This window comes from Bombyx mori, chromosome 16, assembly GCF_030269925.1.
Source record: "Bombyx mori chromosome 16, ASM3026992v2".
Lineage (NCBI taxonomy): Eukaryota > Metazoa > Arthropoda > Insecta > Lepidoptera > Bombycidae > Bombyx > Bombyx mori.
In genome coordinates this window covers 8,312,125-8,331,337 of record NC_085122.1, presented here as the reverse complement: position 1 = coordinate 8,331,337, position 19,213 = coordinate 8,312,125, and the positions used below count along the sequence as shown (strand labels likewise).

The window sequence follows — 19,213 nt, the reverse complement described above, 5'->3', positions numbered from 1 at the left end:
TAACGTGTAGATGGGCTCACGGGGCTCAAACCGGAGAGTTGGCGAGCACTGGCCCTAGGAAGAGCAGTGCTTCGCAGAATCTACCACCGGATCGGAAACGCAACCCACTGAGAAGATCCGGCGAGAAACTAAGTGGGCTGTGTCTGTGGGTTAATTCGCTCGTCGAGCCCTTCATCGCAAGCAGCTCTTGTAAGATGGACAAATAGAAACGCGTTCCATTATTGAAATCAAATTTCCTCAGCTTTCTGTCATGTAATTTGAAATAGCTCTAGCCCATTGTACGCGAATGGACTGATGCGGCTATGTAGACATAATTATGCCAGAGTTCAAAACTTCTGTTTCGTTTTCTATGTTTCTTTATATCAAACATTTATTACTGGTCTATTTATTACTGGTGGTAGGACCTCTTGTGAGTCCGCACGGGTAGGTATCACCACCCTGCCTATTTCTGCCGTGAAGCAGTAATGCGTTTCGGTTTGAAGGGTGGGGCAGCCGTTGTAACTATACTGAGATCTTAGAACTTATATCTCAAGGTGGGTGGCGCATTTACGTCGTAGATGTATATGGGCTCCAGTAACCACTTAACACCAGGTGGTCTGTGAGCTCGTTCACCCATATATGCAATAAAAAAAAAACATGTTTAGGAACAACTTACATGATAAAAGAACAATAGCGTAAGGTAAAAAGGAAACTTGTTCGAAATTACGATCGCACTGCCAGCTGCTACCATCCTGGGACAATCGTTACAAATATTATAAAATTCAGACACCAATCTCAACTTCCAAAATTATGTATGACCTCTGTGCTTGGAATACAATACTCAATACAACAACAAAAAAGCTAGTAAGATACCTATAAAAATTTCTTCCTATTCTTATTTTTTTATGCTTACTTGCTATTCAGAAGCGACGAGAGAAAGAGGTGACGTATGAATAATTTCAAGAATCAATGTGTACAGATAATTACTTTTAGTCAGAGCCGAGCGTGACTTCACTGATGTTATAAGGAAAGCATTTCTTTCTAAAAAGCAAGAACCCATAAAAAGAAGATTTTAAATGAACATAGTACACAAATGATTCTCTTGTCATTAACCTCTGGCATAATCATCACAATGTAGTAAACACAATGACATGTAGAAGCACGCAAACAGTAAGATAAGAAAAAAATGTTTGAACTCTGCCCTCTCTTGGTCACTTGTTGTATCGTTTTTTCATACATCCAGACTTGACTGTTTTTCTTAGAAGTGAGTAGAAGGATAAAGTTGAAAGTAGTACAAAAAACTTTTTATTTTTATTGCATTGATGGGTGGACCAGTTCACGGCCCACCTGGTGTTAAGTGGTTACTGGAGCCCATATACATCTACAACGTAAATGCGCCACCCACCTTGACATATGAGTTCTAAGGTCTCAGTATAGTTACAATGGCTGCCCCGAGTTTTAAACCGTAACGCATTACTGCTTCGCAGCAGAAATAGGCGAGGTTGTGGTACCTACCCGTGCGGACTCACAAGAGATCCTACCACCAGTAATTTCCTGTAAATTTCTTCTTCAATTGTTTTTTATTCATAATCAGTTATTAAAGTCAATTGCGATATCATGATGTGAATCTGCCGTATCTGTAATTCAGGTGTGAAGCCAAGATCTTATTTATACAACTGCGTTAATGTTTATATCGGATGCGTCTGGTAATTTCTTTATTCCTCTTGTAGGCAGACGATCATACAGCCCACCTGATGATGAGTGGTTACCGTCACTCATGAACGTCAGCAATGCCAAGAACAGAGCCAAGTCGTTACCTACAATCTCGCACATTAAGAGTATCTATTTATCTGCCTATTCATCTCGAACTTTAAGCAACACGTCACAAACTCATATTATCTGTATCGAATTTTTTTCGTTAATGAGATCCTCCCACCCTATTTTTAAGATACCAACTTAGGCGTTTATCTCTAGATGTTTTTATACAAACAATATCTTAGTTTTTGTCCATTGTACATTGTCCATTTGATAAAATTATAACGAGTTAAAATTAAGATTTGAATGTCACAAAACGAGGTCGCTGTGAATCGACCGTAACAAATTATTATTTATCTACATTTAATTTGAAAAATCCATTTTAGATTTAAATTTTCGCACAATTTACTTTGATTACTTCTAGCATGTCACGATAAATGCAGGTAAACCAGTATTAGATAGCCAATATTCAATTACTTTGATCTGTTATCCCCTCGTGCGGCCCATGAACTCCAGTTCAACTAATTATCATTAGGTAATTCAATCTAACCATTGACGCGAACAATACATAACATGTCATGATTGCTTCCAGCAAGAAATACATCGATTTCCTTTCGATTTTCTATTCCGCCAAAGTCTTTAGTAATTGATTTGATTACAGGAGGACCAATATTGTAAAAAGCTATGAAAGATATCAATATCAAGACGCAGTTAGTTGTCCATTGTAACAGTCATTGTATATATAGGAACAATCTAGTCATTTACGAGCTAGTCAGTTGTCGGAGTTGTGTACGAGACATGTATTAATACACAGCGACACTATACGTAGTCGCGTTCAGTTAAATCTAAAAAAAATGTGGGGCGTTATCTGTATATTATGTTCGTTTTGTTTAACCGCGATTTTAACAGAAGCAAAATTCGTCGATACCGACTACAAAAAGCAAAGGGAAGAACTCCTGCAAAAAGAATTCGAACGATCACTAGGAGGTAATTTGGTTCTGAGCGAAGATGAGAAAACGGTAAATGATATTCTAATGTACTGGAAGAATAAAGAATTAGATGAATGTTTTCGGAACCCTGATCGATTCAACTTGTCCAAGAGCTATTTCACGTACAGAGATTATATCAATATGTCTAATGTGTATAAGATAATCAGGCGAATGCCCAAAGGAGGCGCTCTACATATTCACAGTTCGTTAATGTTAGACGCGGATGGCCTAGTAAAGCTGACGTACGAAGACCACTTGTACTGTTGTTACGAAGGCGACGATTTAAAACTACAATTCTCCGAAGCCATTCCCGAACGACCTTGTACTGATAAATGGAGCCTGGTGAGTGACCTTAGAAACGCTTCCGATGACGTCATAGCCTTTGATAACGAATTGAGAAAGCACTTCATAATGTATGGCAAGGGCGACTACAATACGAGCGGTGCTAACGATTCGTGGAAAGAATTCAACAGGGTTTATAGAATCACAAAATCACTTAACAGCTACATACCGGCGAGAAAAAAGTACTTTTACGCGGGCCTTAAAAACTTTTATGAGGACAACGTGATGTATATGGAAATTAGAAGTACAGCTTTTGGTATTTTCGAATTCAACAGTACTTATCACAGCGGGATGTATTTACTGAATCTGTACCAAGAGATAACCGAAAATTTTAAAAAGGATCATCCCGACTTTTTTGGTATCAAATTTATACTGACTTCGCATAGAGACTTGGACACTGTCTTAGTAAGGCAGAACTTAAATCTAACTAGGCAGATTAAAAAGGAAATGCCAGAAATGTACGCTGGTTTCGACTTAGTCGGTCGAGAAGATTCCGGGAAAACACTGCTAGATCGTCTTCCCGAGCTGGCTGAAATGAAAAATGAGATAAACTACTATTTTCACGCCGGAGAAACTGCTCGGTACGGAACTTCGTCGGATGAAAATTTGATTGACGCCATACTTTTGGGCACACGGAGGATCGGCCATGGTTATGCCCTTTTAAAACATCCGAATCTTTTGAGTATCATTCAACAAAAAGACATAGCTATAGAAGTGAATGTGATATCGAATAATGTTCTATCGTTGGTGAACGATGTGAGGAATCATCCATTGGCAACATATTTAGCTCTCGGTCTTCCCGTGGTGTTGTCAAGCGACGATCCTGGCGTCTGGGGGGCTGATCCGTTGTCGCACGACTTCTACGTGACATTTGTCGGTGTCGCCAGTAAGCGCTCGGATTTAAGACTCTTAAAACAGCTGGCCATTAACTCTATAAAGTATAGCGCGTTAGACGACAAGGGCAAAACCAATTTGTTTCGGATATTCAATTCAAGATGGTCTGATTTTATCCAAGAGATTATTCAATTGAATGCACGCGGTGAATTTAATAGTGCGTAGGACGAAAAGTATGTTTCTATGTTTTAGTAAACGCGATGTTTATTAAAACCTCTTAGGAATAAACATCCACGCTGTGCTGCGAACAATTAAAGACATGAATTTCTCAATACAAAAGTTAATGGTTTTATTTATTTATTGTTTTATTTTTAACTGGTGGGTAGGTACCACCACCCTGCCTATTTCTGCCGTGAAGCAGTAATGCGTTTCGGTTTGAAGGGCGGGGCAGCCGTTGTAACTATACTGAAAACTTATATCTCAAGGTGGGTGGCGCATTTACGTAGTAGATGTCTATGAGCTCCAGTAGTCACTTAACACCAGATGGGCTGTGAGCTCGTCCATACATCTAAGCAATAAAAAATAAAAATAAAAATATTTCCTTTGTAGGCGGACAAGCATACGGCTTTCCTGATGGCGAGTGGTTATCGTCACTCATATACGTCAGTAACACCTACAGCACAGCCAAGTCGCTACCTACCTCTGAGTACTCTCCGCAAGCCTTATTCGAAGAAGGATAGGTCATAGTGAAGGGCTGTTAATAATGAAGGTGGTAAAACTAAGTACTGTTACACAAAATACATATAATATCTAAATATTTTTAACACTCACATGTTTTTCCACTCAAAAGTACACGAACCACAGTAAGATGAGATTCTAGAACGTATTTTCGACTTTAATATAAATTTTTTAATTAATTCTCAAGCAGAAACATTTGTGTATCTATATATTAATACGTGAAGCAAAAACTTTTTATCCCTTTTTACGAAAATTGCGCGGACGGAGGAGTATGAAATTTTCCACACTTATAGAGAATAGAGAGAAGAAGTGCACAATGCTAATATTTTTTTTAAATAATGCATAAAAGATACTTTAAATCAATAAAGAAAACATTACCCACACTACATACCATTTATTTGACGCACACACGCATGTATGCATACTATTTATTGTCAAACTTTTGTTCTTGACGTCCGTTGTCAAATTGAGAATAGATTAAATATTGTTTGTCTTTGTTAATATTTTTTATAGTGTAATCTTGGCGAAATTTGTAATTATAGAAATATAAAATACAATCATAATAGTGTACAAACTTACAATTCCAATTAGTTATAGTCGAATTTCGACTACTGTGGGACCTCTAGTATTTATAAAACTTTGATGCTTTTAGCCCAATATAATAATTCGCTCCATTGTCATTTAATACCAGGTTTATGTGATTAGCTGTTACTAGATTACCTGAACCAAGAAGTATAAATAAACTATTAGGTATAAAAGTATAATTTGACGGTTAGTTAGTCTTTTAAAAAAAAACTCAACACTAACGTGTTTATTAATTATGATGAGTTCTATGTTATTTAAAATTCGTAAGAGCTATGTATGAAATTAATTATTTTTAAATTCAAACGTCTTAAATGTCTTTTGAGATCTGTCTGTTATGACAGTAGCATAAATTTGGATATTATAATCAAAATTCTATGTATTAATACGTGAACCAAACACTTTGTATCCCTTTTTATGAAAATTGCGCGGACGAAGGAGTATGACATTTTCCACACTTATAGAGAATATAGAGAAGAAGTGCACAATGCTAATTTTTTTTTAATAATGCATAAAAGATACATTAAATCAATAAAGAAAACATTACACACACTACCGTGCATTTCACACGCACACACACACATGCATACTATTTATTTATTGTCAAACTTTTGTTCTTGATGTCTGTGGTCAAATTGAGAATAGATTAAATGTTGTTTGTCTTTATTAATGATTTTCTATAGTGTAGTCTTGGCGTTGAAAATACAATCATAATAGTGTACAAACCTACAATTCCAATTAATTATAGTCGAATTTCGACTACTGCGGGACCTCTAGTACATATTATAAGTTTGAATTATTTTTTTAAGGAGACTTCTACCGGGTCTCTTGTCAAACGACATTTTTTTTCTTCTAAGTGTCTATTCCAGTTAAATTATGATGTTTTTTGTCCACGGATTTTTGTAATAACACAACATTAGGATAGCTATAAGATAATCTGCTCAACAGTACATGTTTCAAACATTAAAAAATATCTTTTTTTTCCTTCCTGATATTTGGTAGCCTAAGGGGCTATTCCGATAACGGGTAGAAGGGTAAGCGAGCTTACGAAGCTCAGCCTGAGAGGCTTTACCCTAGCAAGGGCCGTGCTTAGCTGAATCTCTCACCGGATCGAAATCGCGACAGCTCTCTGAGCAGATCGGTAGGCAGCGGCTTGGCTCTACCCCTGGCATTGCTGAAGTCCATGGACGACGGACTACTCACCATCAGGTGGGCCGTATGCTCGTCTACCTACAAGGGCAATAAATAAAAATATATTCGGCGAGAAACCCAGTAGGTTTTGTCTATAGAAAAAAACAATTTATTTATTTATTTTTGAATTACACTTCATGTAAAATTTAAATTGGCGGATTTAATGCCTAAGACATTCTCCACCGGTTAAACAAAGGTAGTGCAGAAGGAAATAATTTACTTACTTATTGCTTTGAATTAGGTACTCACATTACGAATTTCCTTGCGGTAATTTAACTATATATATCTATTTACTGTATGCATGTATCTTCTTTAATAATGTATTATTAATAGTACACCGCAACACACCTGCTGTATCTTTATCTGTCCAGAATTTCGGGTAATTAAACGGTTGTCTGGAAGAAGAGAAGGCTTTTAGCGATAAGATCGCCTATTGTACAAACGTATCTGCTTGTTGACTGTTTTCTGATGTTAATTGTGTTTTGGTGTGCAATAAAGTATTTTTTTTCTCTCTCTCTCTCTCTCTCTCTTGCGTACTTTAAATTTAACTCGAGGTCTGGCCAACGATGACAATTAGTTAATTTCCCAGCTACGCGAATAAAATAAAAATTACCAATTTATTTATTTTTTTCATTCAGGATACATACAACGCTGTCATTAAATAAATCTTTAGCTGGTGACACCGGTTGACATCAATTAGTTTAAACACCTAATGAACGAAGAACATGCATCGCTTCGTGTTTGAACACGCCCTAATTAAAGAAACTCAGTGTTCGCACAAAACTGTATAACTCTAAGATCAAGAATTCTAAAATTTTTGAATATACCCACTTAAATAGAACATTAATACGTAGGGTTCGTGTACTTGAAATAATAAACCAAAAAAAAAACTGTTTTAAATTGTCTTTTAGAATATTGAACTAGTCTTGTTATTTTTTACGAAATACGTAAAATTATTTCAAAATAGGAGGATTCTTGTATTAACATTTCTAATACTAAGGTTGTTTCTGTGTTTTACTCCGTGTGTTTCATGAGGAGTGCTCTAGAGAACTTTCCAGAAGACACCGTCATCACCACATTAGACCTCATTTGTAACCGCAATATTTATATTTATTTATTTATTTATTTATTTAATTAGTCTACTTACAAATTAACAGTATAAACCAAAACATTTGTAAGGTATTAATAATTAGCTTAAGTAATTTCTAACAACAACAATAAATCGCTGCAAACCATCATGGAATATATCCATTTCCGGAGCATAGGCTAGCAAGCCATTGAGTAGCGAGACAGCACGATGCGTCGGGGAGTTAGCGGTGTGCTGCGTACGCGCGTGCGTAGTACTAAGAAGCTGCCGCTGGCGACGCACCCCTCCACACATACATCCGCGCATGTAGCCATCAGGCACATATAACAACACTGATTCCAGTGCAGTGGAGTTATCAATTTTGTTATGCAATAGCTGATAATAATGCACCATAAGAGTCATCTTCCGTCTGAGCTCAAGAGTATCTAATCCGACCATACCAGTCACATAAAGTGATGGATACAAGAACGGATAGTATCCATACATTTTCTTGAATAGGAACCTGCAAAATTTTTTATGTAGTTTTTCCAGCATTAGCTTTTGAACTGCTTCGCGAGGATCCCACACGAGTGCGTTATATTCAAGGCTACTTCGCAAATAGGCATCGTACAGCATAATAATCACACGATACAGCATAATAATATATACAAAGCGTATCCAGAGATTATTTTTACCACGAACCACTTGGCTCTGGAATAAATTATTTTCCATAGAACTTACTGACGTTATGATATTATGTCCTAAAAATGTGCTTTACAACTATTTGTTAAGTATTTTTTATTGCTTAGATGAGTGGACGAGCTCACAGCCCACCTGGTGTTAAGTGGTTACTGGAGCCCATAGACATCTACAACGTAAATGCGCCACCCACCTTGAGATATAAGTTCTAAGGTCTCAATTATAGTTACAACGGCTGCCCCACCCTTCAAACCGAAACGCATTACTGCTTCACGGCAGAAATAGGCAGGGTGGTGGTACCTACCCGTGCGGACTCACAAGAGGTCCTACCACCAGTAATTTTGTTGTTTTTTGTGTACCAATATACTTATGAATACAATTCGATATTTTGGGATGAACTCCCCTCCACGGTGTTTTCCGAGCGCTATGACATGTCCTTCTTCAAACGAGGCTTGCGGAGAGTACTTAATGGTAGGCAGCGGCTTGGCTCTGCCCCTGGCATTGCTGACGTCCATGAGCGACGGTGACCACTTACCATCAGGTGGGCCGTCGAGTCGAATTTTATATCCATTCCCTTAAGGATCCCTAATAAACCCTGAAACGGTTTCAAAATTGAACAAATTCGTTGAAAATTTCAGGAAATCATCCAATTGCCTTAACTTGTGACCCTGTGAAGCTTGATAGCCATCAGATCATAAACAAATCATAGGATTTGTTTATGATCTGATGGCTATCCCGATCTATATCGGTCACCAATGCGAGCCGGCTTTGACTAGTAAAGTATGTATAAGTAGTGAAATAATAAATCAATGTAAGAAATAGTTTACTGGTGGTAGGACCCATTGAGAGTCCGCGCGGGTAGGTACCACCACCCTGCCTATTTCTGCCGTGAAGCAGTAATGCGTTTCGCTTTGAAGGGTGGGGCAGCCGTTGTAACTATACTGAGATCTTAGAACTTGTATCTCAAGGTGGGTGGCGCATTTACGTTGTAGATGTCTATGGGCTCCAGTAACCACTTAACACCAGGTGGGCTGTGAGCTCGTCCATCCATATAAGCAATAAAATAAAAAGTTGTTGTGAATTTTAATTAAAATCAAACGATCATTCGCAAGTCATATTTTTATCTATTCTTGTTGTTGTTCTAAGCACCGATCACGACGCGTAATATCATTATTGTTATATCTGTGCTCTATTAGCTAGTGGTTTAGTTCGGTTCATTGATAATTAATAGGTTATCGACGTGTCAGCCCAAAATTGATATTAGACACTTATCAATGTATAAGCCACAACGAAATATATTTTTTATTAAATTTCGTACTTACACGACTTGAAACTTGACGTTGTCACCCACGGGATGGCTTTAAATCAGACGGAACCGTGAATATAGCTGTTTTGGCGCTCAACTGAAACGTTTTGGACGACGTCATCCGTAACAAATGACTTTCTATTTTTAGAAAACCCAGAAAACTTTAATATGTATATTAACATAAGATTTTTTGTTACTATTTTAATAAATGTTAGTATATTATAGCTGAATGCTAACGAAAATACGATGTTTGCCGAGACTATAGTTAGCTTGACAGACAACTTAGCACCGCCGCGACACCCAGAGGCAATTTCTGCCGCAAAAAATTCTGTGTTCCGATTTCAAAGCTGCATAGCCAATTAAAACTTTCGACATCTCGAATGAATCCGACCGTGGTGTTTCTTTTTTAACCCTTTGACTGCCGTGTAGGTCACCGGTGCCCTACGTAATGCACTAAGGTAATTATGACGATGTCTGTGACGCCAGACTATCCAGTAGACTCTGGGAAATGAATCAGAAGAAACTGGAATGAATCTATTTCTAAGAGACCCAAAAAAACTAAAACATTCATTAACAAACTAAAGAAGGCAATGTTCGGCAATCCTGGCGCTTAGTAAGATAAATCGACATAATTACTTTAGTGCGCCGCGTAGGGCACCGGTGACCTACACGGTAGTCAAAGGCTTAATAATAGGCTGTAATTCATTGATCATTTAAAAGTTGAATACACCAATGTAGATAGTAGAGAATGCTACAGATATTAGACGCTTACCTCTCAAATTTCACAGCAGATTCACCGTGCTAACATCGCTTCGATTGTGGTGTCGGCTTAGAAGAGCACTCCATCTCTTTACATGCATCTCGTTACAGACGAATCAGAGAGTATAGCGATCCTGCCTATTTCTGTCGCAAAGAAAACGGCTTCTGACTTGATGGGTCAGCCGATATCATGTTTCAAGACAGGTGGCGGCATTAACGATTTAATGTATGTGGCGTAAACGATCCATGTAGCCCTAAACACGTCATTACGGATCCTCCCGATCCATTAACGGTGCTTTTAGGTACCTCAAGCACCGGTCACCGTCCTCACCGAACCCGTCGCTTGTGACGAAGGGCTCGACGAATAAATTAACCCATAGACACAGCCCGCTGAGTTTCTACGGAGCACTGCTCTTGCTAGGGCCAGTGTTAGCAACACTTGCGGTTTGAGCCCCGTGAGCTCACCTACACGTTAGGGTGAAGCTGAAGTAGTCTCTCAAGGCTATAGGCAAAGCATAGGTAAGAGAAAAAAAATTTAGGAAGATTTTTTTTATTGCTTAGATGGTTGGATGAGCTCACAGCCCACCTGGTGTTAAGTGGTTACTGGAGCCCATAGACATCTACAGCGTAAATGCGCCACCCACCTTGAGATATAAGTTCTAAGATCTCAGTATAGTTACAACGGCTGCCCTACCCTTCAGACCGAAACACATAACTGAGTCGTCTATTATCAAAGGTGGCAATCTGTGCATTTGGACAAAAAAGTGCTATTGATAGGGCAATACAGATTCATTTGAATATAATCGTCTCCTTTAAAGAATACGGTTCAAAACCTGCATTAAATTTTAATAAAGTATTAACTTAATCTGTTATTTATCTAAGATGTCGTTCAGAAGAGTTTTGTGACTGCCAATGGAATACAAAGTCAATAATTCGTTTTTCTGATTTACCAATAATTGTCCAAAAGTCACATTGCCAGCTTTGATAATAGTCGACTCAACTGCTTCACGGCAGGAATAGGTAAGTCGGTGGTACCTAGCCGCGCCTATCCTAGAGCATGGAGGAACGCCAGTGGCGGCGGCCAGTCAGCCTCCTCTTGTATTTCAGATTTACGAAATATGGAATTACGAATAGGCTACAGGATACGTAGCAACAATAACTCCTTTTCATACACAGCAATGAAACGCGACGCATCATAAATACCTAACAACAAGATAACCCTAAATTTTCGCAGTCAACTGTCATTATTTAATTAACTAGCGGCCCGCTCCGGCTCCGCTTGGGTCTTTAACAAAAAATTTAACGATATTTGACGTTATTTTATTTTTTGAAATGAAAGAACACTTATTGCCGCATAACTATAATAGTTAGACATATGCTGTCGCGACACTTTTTCTAAATAAAAATGTGTTCTACAAAGTCGTATGACATTATTTTATTCTATCATCAATAGTTTTCGCAGGGCACGCGATGTAAAGAATATTTTAGGTAATTTTTTTACACCTTTTACACATTATTGGAGTTTTAGTATCGATCCCAAATTTTTTTCAAATTATAGCCTATGTCACTCGGAAATAGTGTAGCTTCCAAACAGTAAAATAATTTTTCAAATCGGTTCAGTAGTTTCGGAGCCTATTCAATACAAACAAACAAACAAATCTTTCCTTTTTATAATATTAAGTATAGATTTACAAAATCGATCGGAGCTAATCATGTAAAATAAAAACTTCATTAAGCATTGATTAGATAAAGTAGCCAGGGAATTTCGTAAAACTAGGTTTTCGTAATTATAATTGATATTATAACGTATGATACTCGTATATATGTACATACATATGTACGTGCGATATAAAGTTATCGGTATGATTACTCATGATGAATATAACTATTTATATGATTATTCAATGCGTACATATTCGAGACAGCAAGAAAAATGGACAAACGAATTAATATAGAAGTGATTTTTAGTGGTAGTCGTGTTTAAAATTGGGACATTTTTATTATTATTTTTTATTGCATAGATGGGTGGACGAGCTCACAGCCCACCTGGTGTTAAGTGGTTACTGGAGCCCATAGACGTCCACAACGTAAATGCGCCACCCACCTTGAGATATAAGTTCTAAGGTCTCAAGTATAGTTACAACGGCTTCACCGCCCTTCAAACCGAAACGCATTACTGCTTCACGGCAGAAATAGACAGGGTGGTGGTACCTACCCGTCCGGACTCTCAAGAGGTCCTACCACCAGTAACTAAGCCAGCCTAAGCTAGATGTGCGCTGTAGCCTAACTCAAAGTCTCTTGCAGTTTTTACTATGGCTAATATTATGACGTGAAAATGTAGACCTTGCGTTTATTGCCGCAATCTATCTTTATTCATCGGGTAGCTACATAAATGTTATGTCACTATTGATTTTCACATAATAATATTTATGTTACGTTTTCAGCATTCAATCATAGGTTGGTATAACAAAATTAATGAGATCGTGACCGTTCTCTAACAGTCACAAATATTATGAAATCGACCTTCGATGTGATTTCTAGAGGCAATTTTCTTTGCTCATTCAAACTAAGTAAGTATCTATACTAATATTATAAAGCTGAAGAGTTTGTTTCTTTGAACGCGCTAATCTCAGGAACTACTGGTCTGATTTGAAAAATTCTTTCAGTTTTAGATTGCCCATTTATTAAGGAAGGCTACAGGTTATATTATAACATCACGATAATACCAATACAAGTGGAGCACCAATAAAGAATTTTTCAAAATAGGAGTTTAAATAGCTCCTTAACATTCTACATTATAATTCAAAAATATTTTCACTTTTTACGTAAATGAAGTGGGGGGTAATATTTAGCGTTATGCCAAAGTAACTATTAAACGCGGACGGAGTCGCGGGCAAAAGCTAGTATCTATTATTGGTATAAGATTATTGTGTTAAAAGTACATTCCAAGGTACATTAACACATCGTCATCATCATCATCAGCCTTTATCTGCCCACTGCTGGACATAGGCCTTTCCCAATGCCTTCCACATAATGCGGTCCTCCGCCTTCCGCATCCAACGACTTCCCGCCGTGGGAGTTGGTGGGGGGAGGAAAGTCCTCGAATGGAGGCCACGGATGGATACAAGGAGCGTGGGGCGTCCTCCAACCAGGTGGACTGACGACTTAGTACATTAACAAGATATTTGTAAAAATCGAAAACGAAGCAATTTCGGTTATAGTTTTATGAAGATTAAACTAGTATTAGATTTGTAGATCTCAGACAAAGGCCTCAAAATGAAGTAAAAATAAATTATCGGTATAAGCAAAGTTTGTAATGCAAATGATATGAGTAGTTTAAAAGTTGTCTCTGTCTGTTTCTGGAAAGTTCTAACTTTGCCATTTAATATAAGCTAGTAAATATTATCTTTAAATGATATATTGAGACAAAAGGTTGAAATAAAATAATTAGGTATATTGATAGGTATTAATATAATATTATACTTACAGTCGTGAAATGTGAAAGTATCATGTTCGAAAGAATTATTATAAAACATATAATTGCCATTTATTTAAGAAAAACCATTTTCTAAATATTATTAGTACCTTTATTACCGACACATTTTAAAACAAGAAAATGTTGTTGACAAATTACATTAAATACGGGTCCTATTAAGAGGGAATTTTGAAAGATTTCGAAACACCTAGGAATTCATAATATAATCCCTGTAAATTGAGATTCGATGTCACCATTTATCTTTCACAATATTGTCTATAAATTTCGTCCACCGTATTTCGAATTCATGGACTATTTTGTCTTTATTCGGATATGTGCTGTAATACAACGAATTTAATGCTAGTTTCTTCAACATTTTCAGGTCCGCGTGTCTGCTAGCTACTCCAAGGAAAGTGACATAAAAATCATGGGTCAGAGGCGTTGCTTCCCAAACACCGGGATCATCACTAGACAAAACTACAGGCAGATCTTGAGCTAAAAATGCAGCTAAAGGATGATTCCTAACGTCATCAACTAATTTCAAAACAACGTTTGACACCACATTAACTTCTAAAGCTATGCCCCGCTTCTTTACCTCCTCTAAAAGCACAGGGTGCTTAATGAGAGCAAAGGCATGGCCTATTCGTTTAGTGTCAAGCGCTATTACATCTAATAAGTTTTCATCTGAGCTTGTACCGTACCAGTTCGTCTCTCCGGCGTGAAAGAAGAAGTCCAATTCACTTTTTGCTTCCTCTAGCTCTGATAAAAAGTCTTTAGTTGGTGCTCCAATATCTTCTTGACCAACTAAATCAAAACCTGCTAAAAAATCTGGAGCCAATCTTTTTATTTCTTTGGCAATATCAATGTATTTTTTAACAGTTTTCGTATCCACCATTCGGAAAGGTGCATATATTAATTTAGCTCCATAAAAATCTGGATAATCCTCCATAAAGCGATCTAAGACTTCTTTATAAATTAATGCGGTTTCAACAGAATCATACACGTTTCCGTCTAAATCGTACAGTTCGGGTAAAACACTTCTAATTTCAATGTACATTACATTGTCTTCCCGAAAGGCTTTCAATGTGTCGTAGAAATATTGTTCCCATACTGGTTTGTAAGATAAAAGCGGTCCAGTCGTGATGAAGTACTGTTGGAACTTCCTCCAAGCCGCATTCACATCGGAGTAAACCTCTTTTGGATTGCTCACAACTAAAGTAAAGTGCTTTCTTAGATCCGCATCGAATTTTTCAACATTACTCGACGATAGTCTGGCATCGCTCAGTAATTGCCATTTTACTGCACAAGGAGTTTTCGGAATATTCTCGGAAAACAAAAACTGAACTTGACCTTTCTGGAAGCAAACGTACAGATCTTTCATGTAAGTTAATTCGAGGACATAATCTGGACTCAAAAGGCCCGTGTCATGAGCGTGGAGTACGGCGCCTTTCGGCATCTGCTGCAGTAGTTTGAACAACTCCGTATCCTCTACTTCGTCTTTATAATCAAAAAAGTGCTTAGATAAATTGAACGTTTGCGGATGATGAAACGCATAGTCGAGTTCCTTTATTTTCAGATCCATTATTATATCATTCGCTTTCATTTCACTGTCACTCAAACTTATATCACTACCGAGCATCATTTTGAGTTCACGTTCGAGCAGTTTATTTCTGTCTTCGATCGCATTCTTTGCGGCGGTTGCAACAATAAAATAGAAAAGACAAATCACTATCGACATTGTAAACGTTTGTAATTGAATACAGACCAAGCAGAAAACGTTTTAAATGTATAGTGCGCACAGGCGTACTTTGATAGTGGGAGGCGAAAATCTCGCAATCAGCGATATATAGATAATTAGATAGATAAAAACACGGTATGAAATTCTGTTATGTTTGTATTTCAGTTTTAATCGATTTCAAAAAAGGGAGTTTCTCAATTCGACTGACAATCGACCAATGTATTTTTTTTAATGTGTGTGTGTGTGTCCTCACCTCACAACTTTATTTATTCTTTATTGGAAAACTAGTGTTTCGCAGGTTGTGCCATTTCAATTTGATCAAGATCTTATCTCTGATAATTCTATTTAATAGACTTCAACCACATTGACGATGGACTCATTTTGTTTTCTAAAAGTCGATTTTCTTTTATTAACCGTACCATGAACAAAGCGCACACGATGCTTAAAATATTTAAAGACTAGCGACCCGCCCTCGCTTCGCTTCGGAAACACTAAAACACACATGAAACCAAAAAAAATAAATAAAAAAAAAGTAGCCTATGTTCATCAGGGACAACGTCGGCTTCTAATGGAAAAAGAATTTTTCAAATCGGTCCAGTAGTTTCGGAGCCTATTCGAAACAAACAAACAAACAAATCTTTCCTCTTTATAATATTAGTATAGATATTAAAACTCTGATTTTTTTTTAAATCAGAACGCATAGCTTACGTAACTTGTAAGAAAACAATTGTAACGGGAAGCCCTGAACGACAAGATATCAGGGATAATCTACGCGATCTCCGCACAGCAACAGTGACAAAAGAACTGATTAGTGAGGGATAAAGTTAGTGTGAAGCGCGGCGAGCGTATGCGGCGAATAATTCCAAGATCTCTCTGTCTTGAATAATTCCAAGGTCATATTTCTACACTGCTAAATTAACAGAATTTAAATAGCGGCTCGTTTTTGTTTTTTTTGCGTCAACAGGTTATGTTCTAGCTTCACCGAATTCAGTCTGAGAGAAATTGCTCACACTAACCCTAGCAAGGGCAGTGCTTCGCCGAATCTAACAGCGGATCGGAATCGGGACCCATCGAGAAGATCCGCCGAGTATCTCAGTAGATTGGGTCTGTGGGCTAAGTAAGTGTTTGGAATGCCTTAAAAGCAACGGGCAATAGTGGATCGGGAGGATCCGAAATAACCTGTTTAGGGCGAGCGGCTTGTAATCAACGTCTCAAGACGCTCATCCGCCTCTTGCTGGAAAATAGGCAGAATGGTGGTAGCCACATTTAGGTACGGGTAGCACATCCGGCTACCAGTATTTAGAGAAGGATAATTTACAGCAGAAGGATGATTTCCAGCCGTCATACAAATAGGTCCGGCTCGCATACGTGTCGCCACTGATCAATTCTTTGCTTAGATGTTTGGACTATCTCGCGGGCCACCTGTTTCTAAGTACTTTTAGGAGCTCATAAATATCACAACGGAAATGCCGATATCCACTTTGAGGCATGACTTCTAAAGTCTAAAATTTGAACACAATACAGTTTCAAGATAAAAATCGCCAGAATGGTTGTACCTACTTGCCCGTGCGCGCTTAGAGCTCTATCTACACTACTTCATACATGAACGTGCTCATGTTAAAAAAGTATACCAACATTCTCTATCCAGTGGTTCCAAAAATTTCAGGGGTACAATTAAAAATGTCGAACATCGAAAGGCCCCATGAAATAACATTAATAATGCGACCTGCTAAAAGTCGCGGGAGTCCGCTGGATGCAGGCTACGCAGGACCGGTTATTGTGGTAAACCTTAGGGAAGGCTTTTGTCCAGCAGTAGACATCCGTGAGCTAAAAAGTGGCATGAAAAAATAACCATCATCACGTAGACTATACATTAGACACTGTATAGCAATCATACTAAGACTATACATAAATAATAAAAATCTTACGTTACGGACGTTTTTTTTCCGGTAAGGGTACCCCTCCGCATCGTTCCATAAGGAACTTCGTTCCAAAAACAATTCGTATGGCTCGGGACAAGGGAGCCAATTTGAGTAGCCCTCGCCATCGACACCAGTATTAGTCATATCACCAACAATTAGAACTAATTAACTCATGTTCAGATCGAATGTTAGAATATTTTAATCAAAACAAATAGACGTTACAATCGTTTAATATTTATTGAAATTACATTTTGTGCCTGTCAGATTTGAAAGAGCAATATTTTGTTGGTTTAATTTACTCTGATAAATTCAATAGGAGTTTCATGTAATTTTTAATGGAAACAATATTATGTTATGTGTTGTGACTATTATTATTATTGACAAATATGGGTACATAGTAAAAAAAATAATTATATAGAACCATGCTTTTTTTTATTGCCCTTGTAGGCAGACAAACATACGACCCACCTGATGGTGAGTGGTTACCGACGCCCATGAACTTCAGCAATGCCAGGGGCAGAGCCAAGCCGCTGCCTACCGCTTAAATATGCATGCACACCGTGTTATATGCTAATTTTTAAAGCAATAACGATGCAATGCTTTTTCGCGGCAGTAACGCTATAAGCATTTAAGCGGTTGCTTATTATTGCGAGTATCTACATGCACGCTACAAAGTCAAAATTGCATCGAACAAGCAGTTAATTATGTTTGAAGAGAACACTCCCGCAAAAATTATAATTTGCGTTATTACTGGTGGTAGGACGTCTTGTGAGTCCGCACGGATAGGTACCACCACCCCGCCTATTTCTGCCGTGAAGCAGTAATGCGTTTCGGTTTGAAGGGTGGGGCAGCCGTTGTAACTATACCTGAGACCTTAGAACTTATATCTCAAGGTGGGTGGCGCATTTACGTTGTAGATGTCTATGGGCTTCAGTAACCACTTAAGATCAGGTGGGCTGTGAGCTCGTCCACCCATCCAAGCAATAAAAAAAAAAAAAACACTCATCTTACGTAGAAAATAGGGACCATTGGTTATATCAATTGTTAAGATTAGGACGAAATATTTTAAGCCGATGTCGGTTTAAAGCAGAAAAAATATTATGTCGACTGGATATATTTGGAATAAGCGACATTCTTTTTTTATTGCTTAAATGGTTGGACCAGCTCACAGCCCACCTGGTGTTAAGGGGTTACTGGAGCTCATAGACATCAACAAAGTAAATGCGCCACCCACCTTGAGATATAAGTTCTAAGGTCTCAAGATAGTTACAACGGCTGCCCCACCCTTCAAACCGAAACGCACAGTGCATATTGTAAGTTCATTCCAATGCGCTTCGGTTCGAAAGATGGGAATACTATAGCTAATACCATACACTATAAAATCCTTATTTATTGGAACGAAGTTCCTTACGGCAGGCTTGGAGGAGATAGGGATTTTGCTGCGCGACCGAACTGAAAAAAATGTGTTTGATAGTAAAACCGTAAGAAAAAGTCCGTGGAATAAAACCGTTAAATGAGACGTGCGCAGGCGCGTAGTGTATAATACCTTTCTCTTTCTTTCTTTTTTTTAATTGTTACAGTATTTATGGCCAGACTAAGTAGGTATAGTCTACGTGATGACGGTTATTATTATTATTCATGTAAATAGCTGTTTCTTTGTATATTATTATTATATATTTTTTATAAGTCATTGTGAATAAAATAAAGTTGATAACTTTGTAAAGTAGTTTTCTTTTTAATCAATAAAAAAAACATAATGAAAAATGTATACCTGAATAATTATTTTCTTTATACCTCGAACAGAACTTAAAATTAATATTTTTATAATAAGGAACTTC

At 37.7% G+C, this 19,213-nt stretch overlaps 2 protein-coding genes across 2 annotated transcripts; one reads left to right on the top strand and one right to left on the bottom strand.

Moving 5' to 3' along the window:
- The first annotated feature begins 2,492 nt into the window (after positions 1-2,492).
- On the top strand, positions 2,493-4,238 carry LOC101742842 (adenosine deaminase AGSA). Its single transcript, XM_004928789.4, has one exon. The coding sequence runs from the start codon at positions 2,589-2,591 to the stop codon at positions 4,122-4,124; it is 1,536 nt and encodes a 511-aa protein (XP_004928846.1). The 5' UTR covers positions 2,493-2,588; the 3' UTR covers positions 4,125-4,238.
- A 9,566-nt stretch (positions 4,239-13,804) lies between these two features.
- On the bottom strand, positions 13,805-15,580 carry LOC101735656 (adenosine deaminase 2). The gene has a single exon (XM_038016550.2). It carries the CDS (start codon positions 15,451-15,453, stop codon positions 13,966-13,968), a length of 1,488 nt encoding a protein of 495 aa, XP_037872478.1. The 5' UTR covers positions 15,454-15,580; the 3' UTR covers positions 13,805-13,965.
- Positions 15,581-19,213: the final 3,633 nt, after the last annotated feature.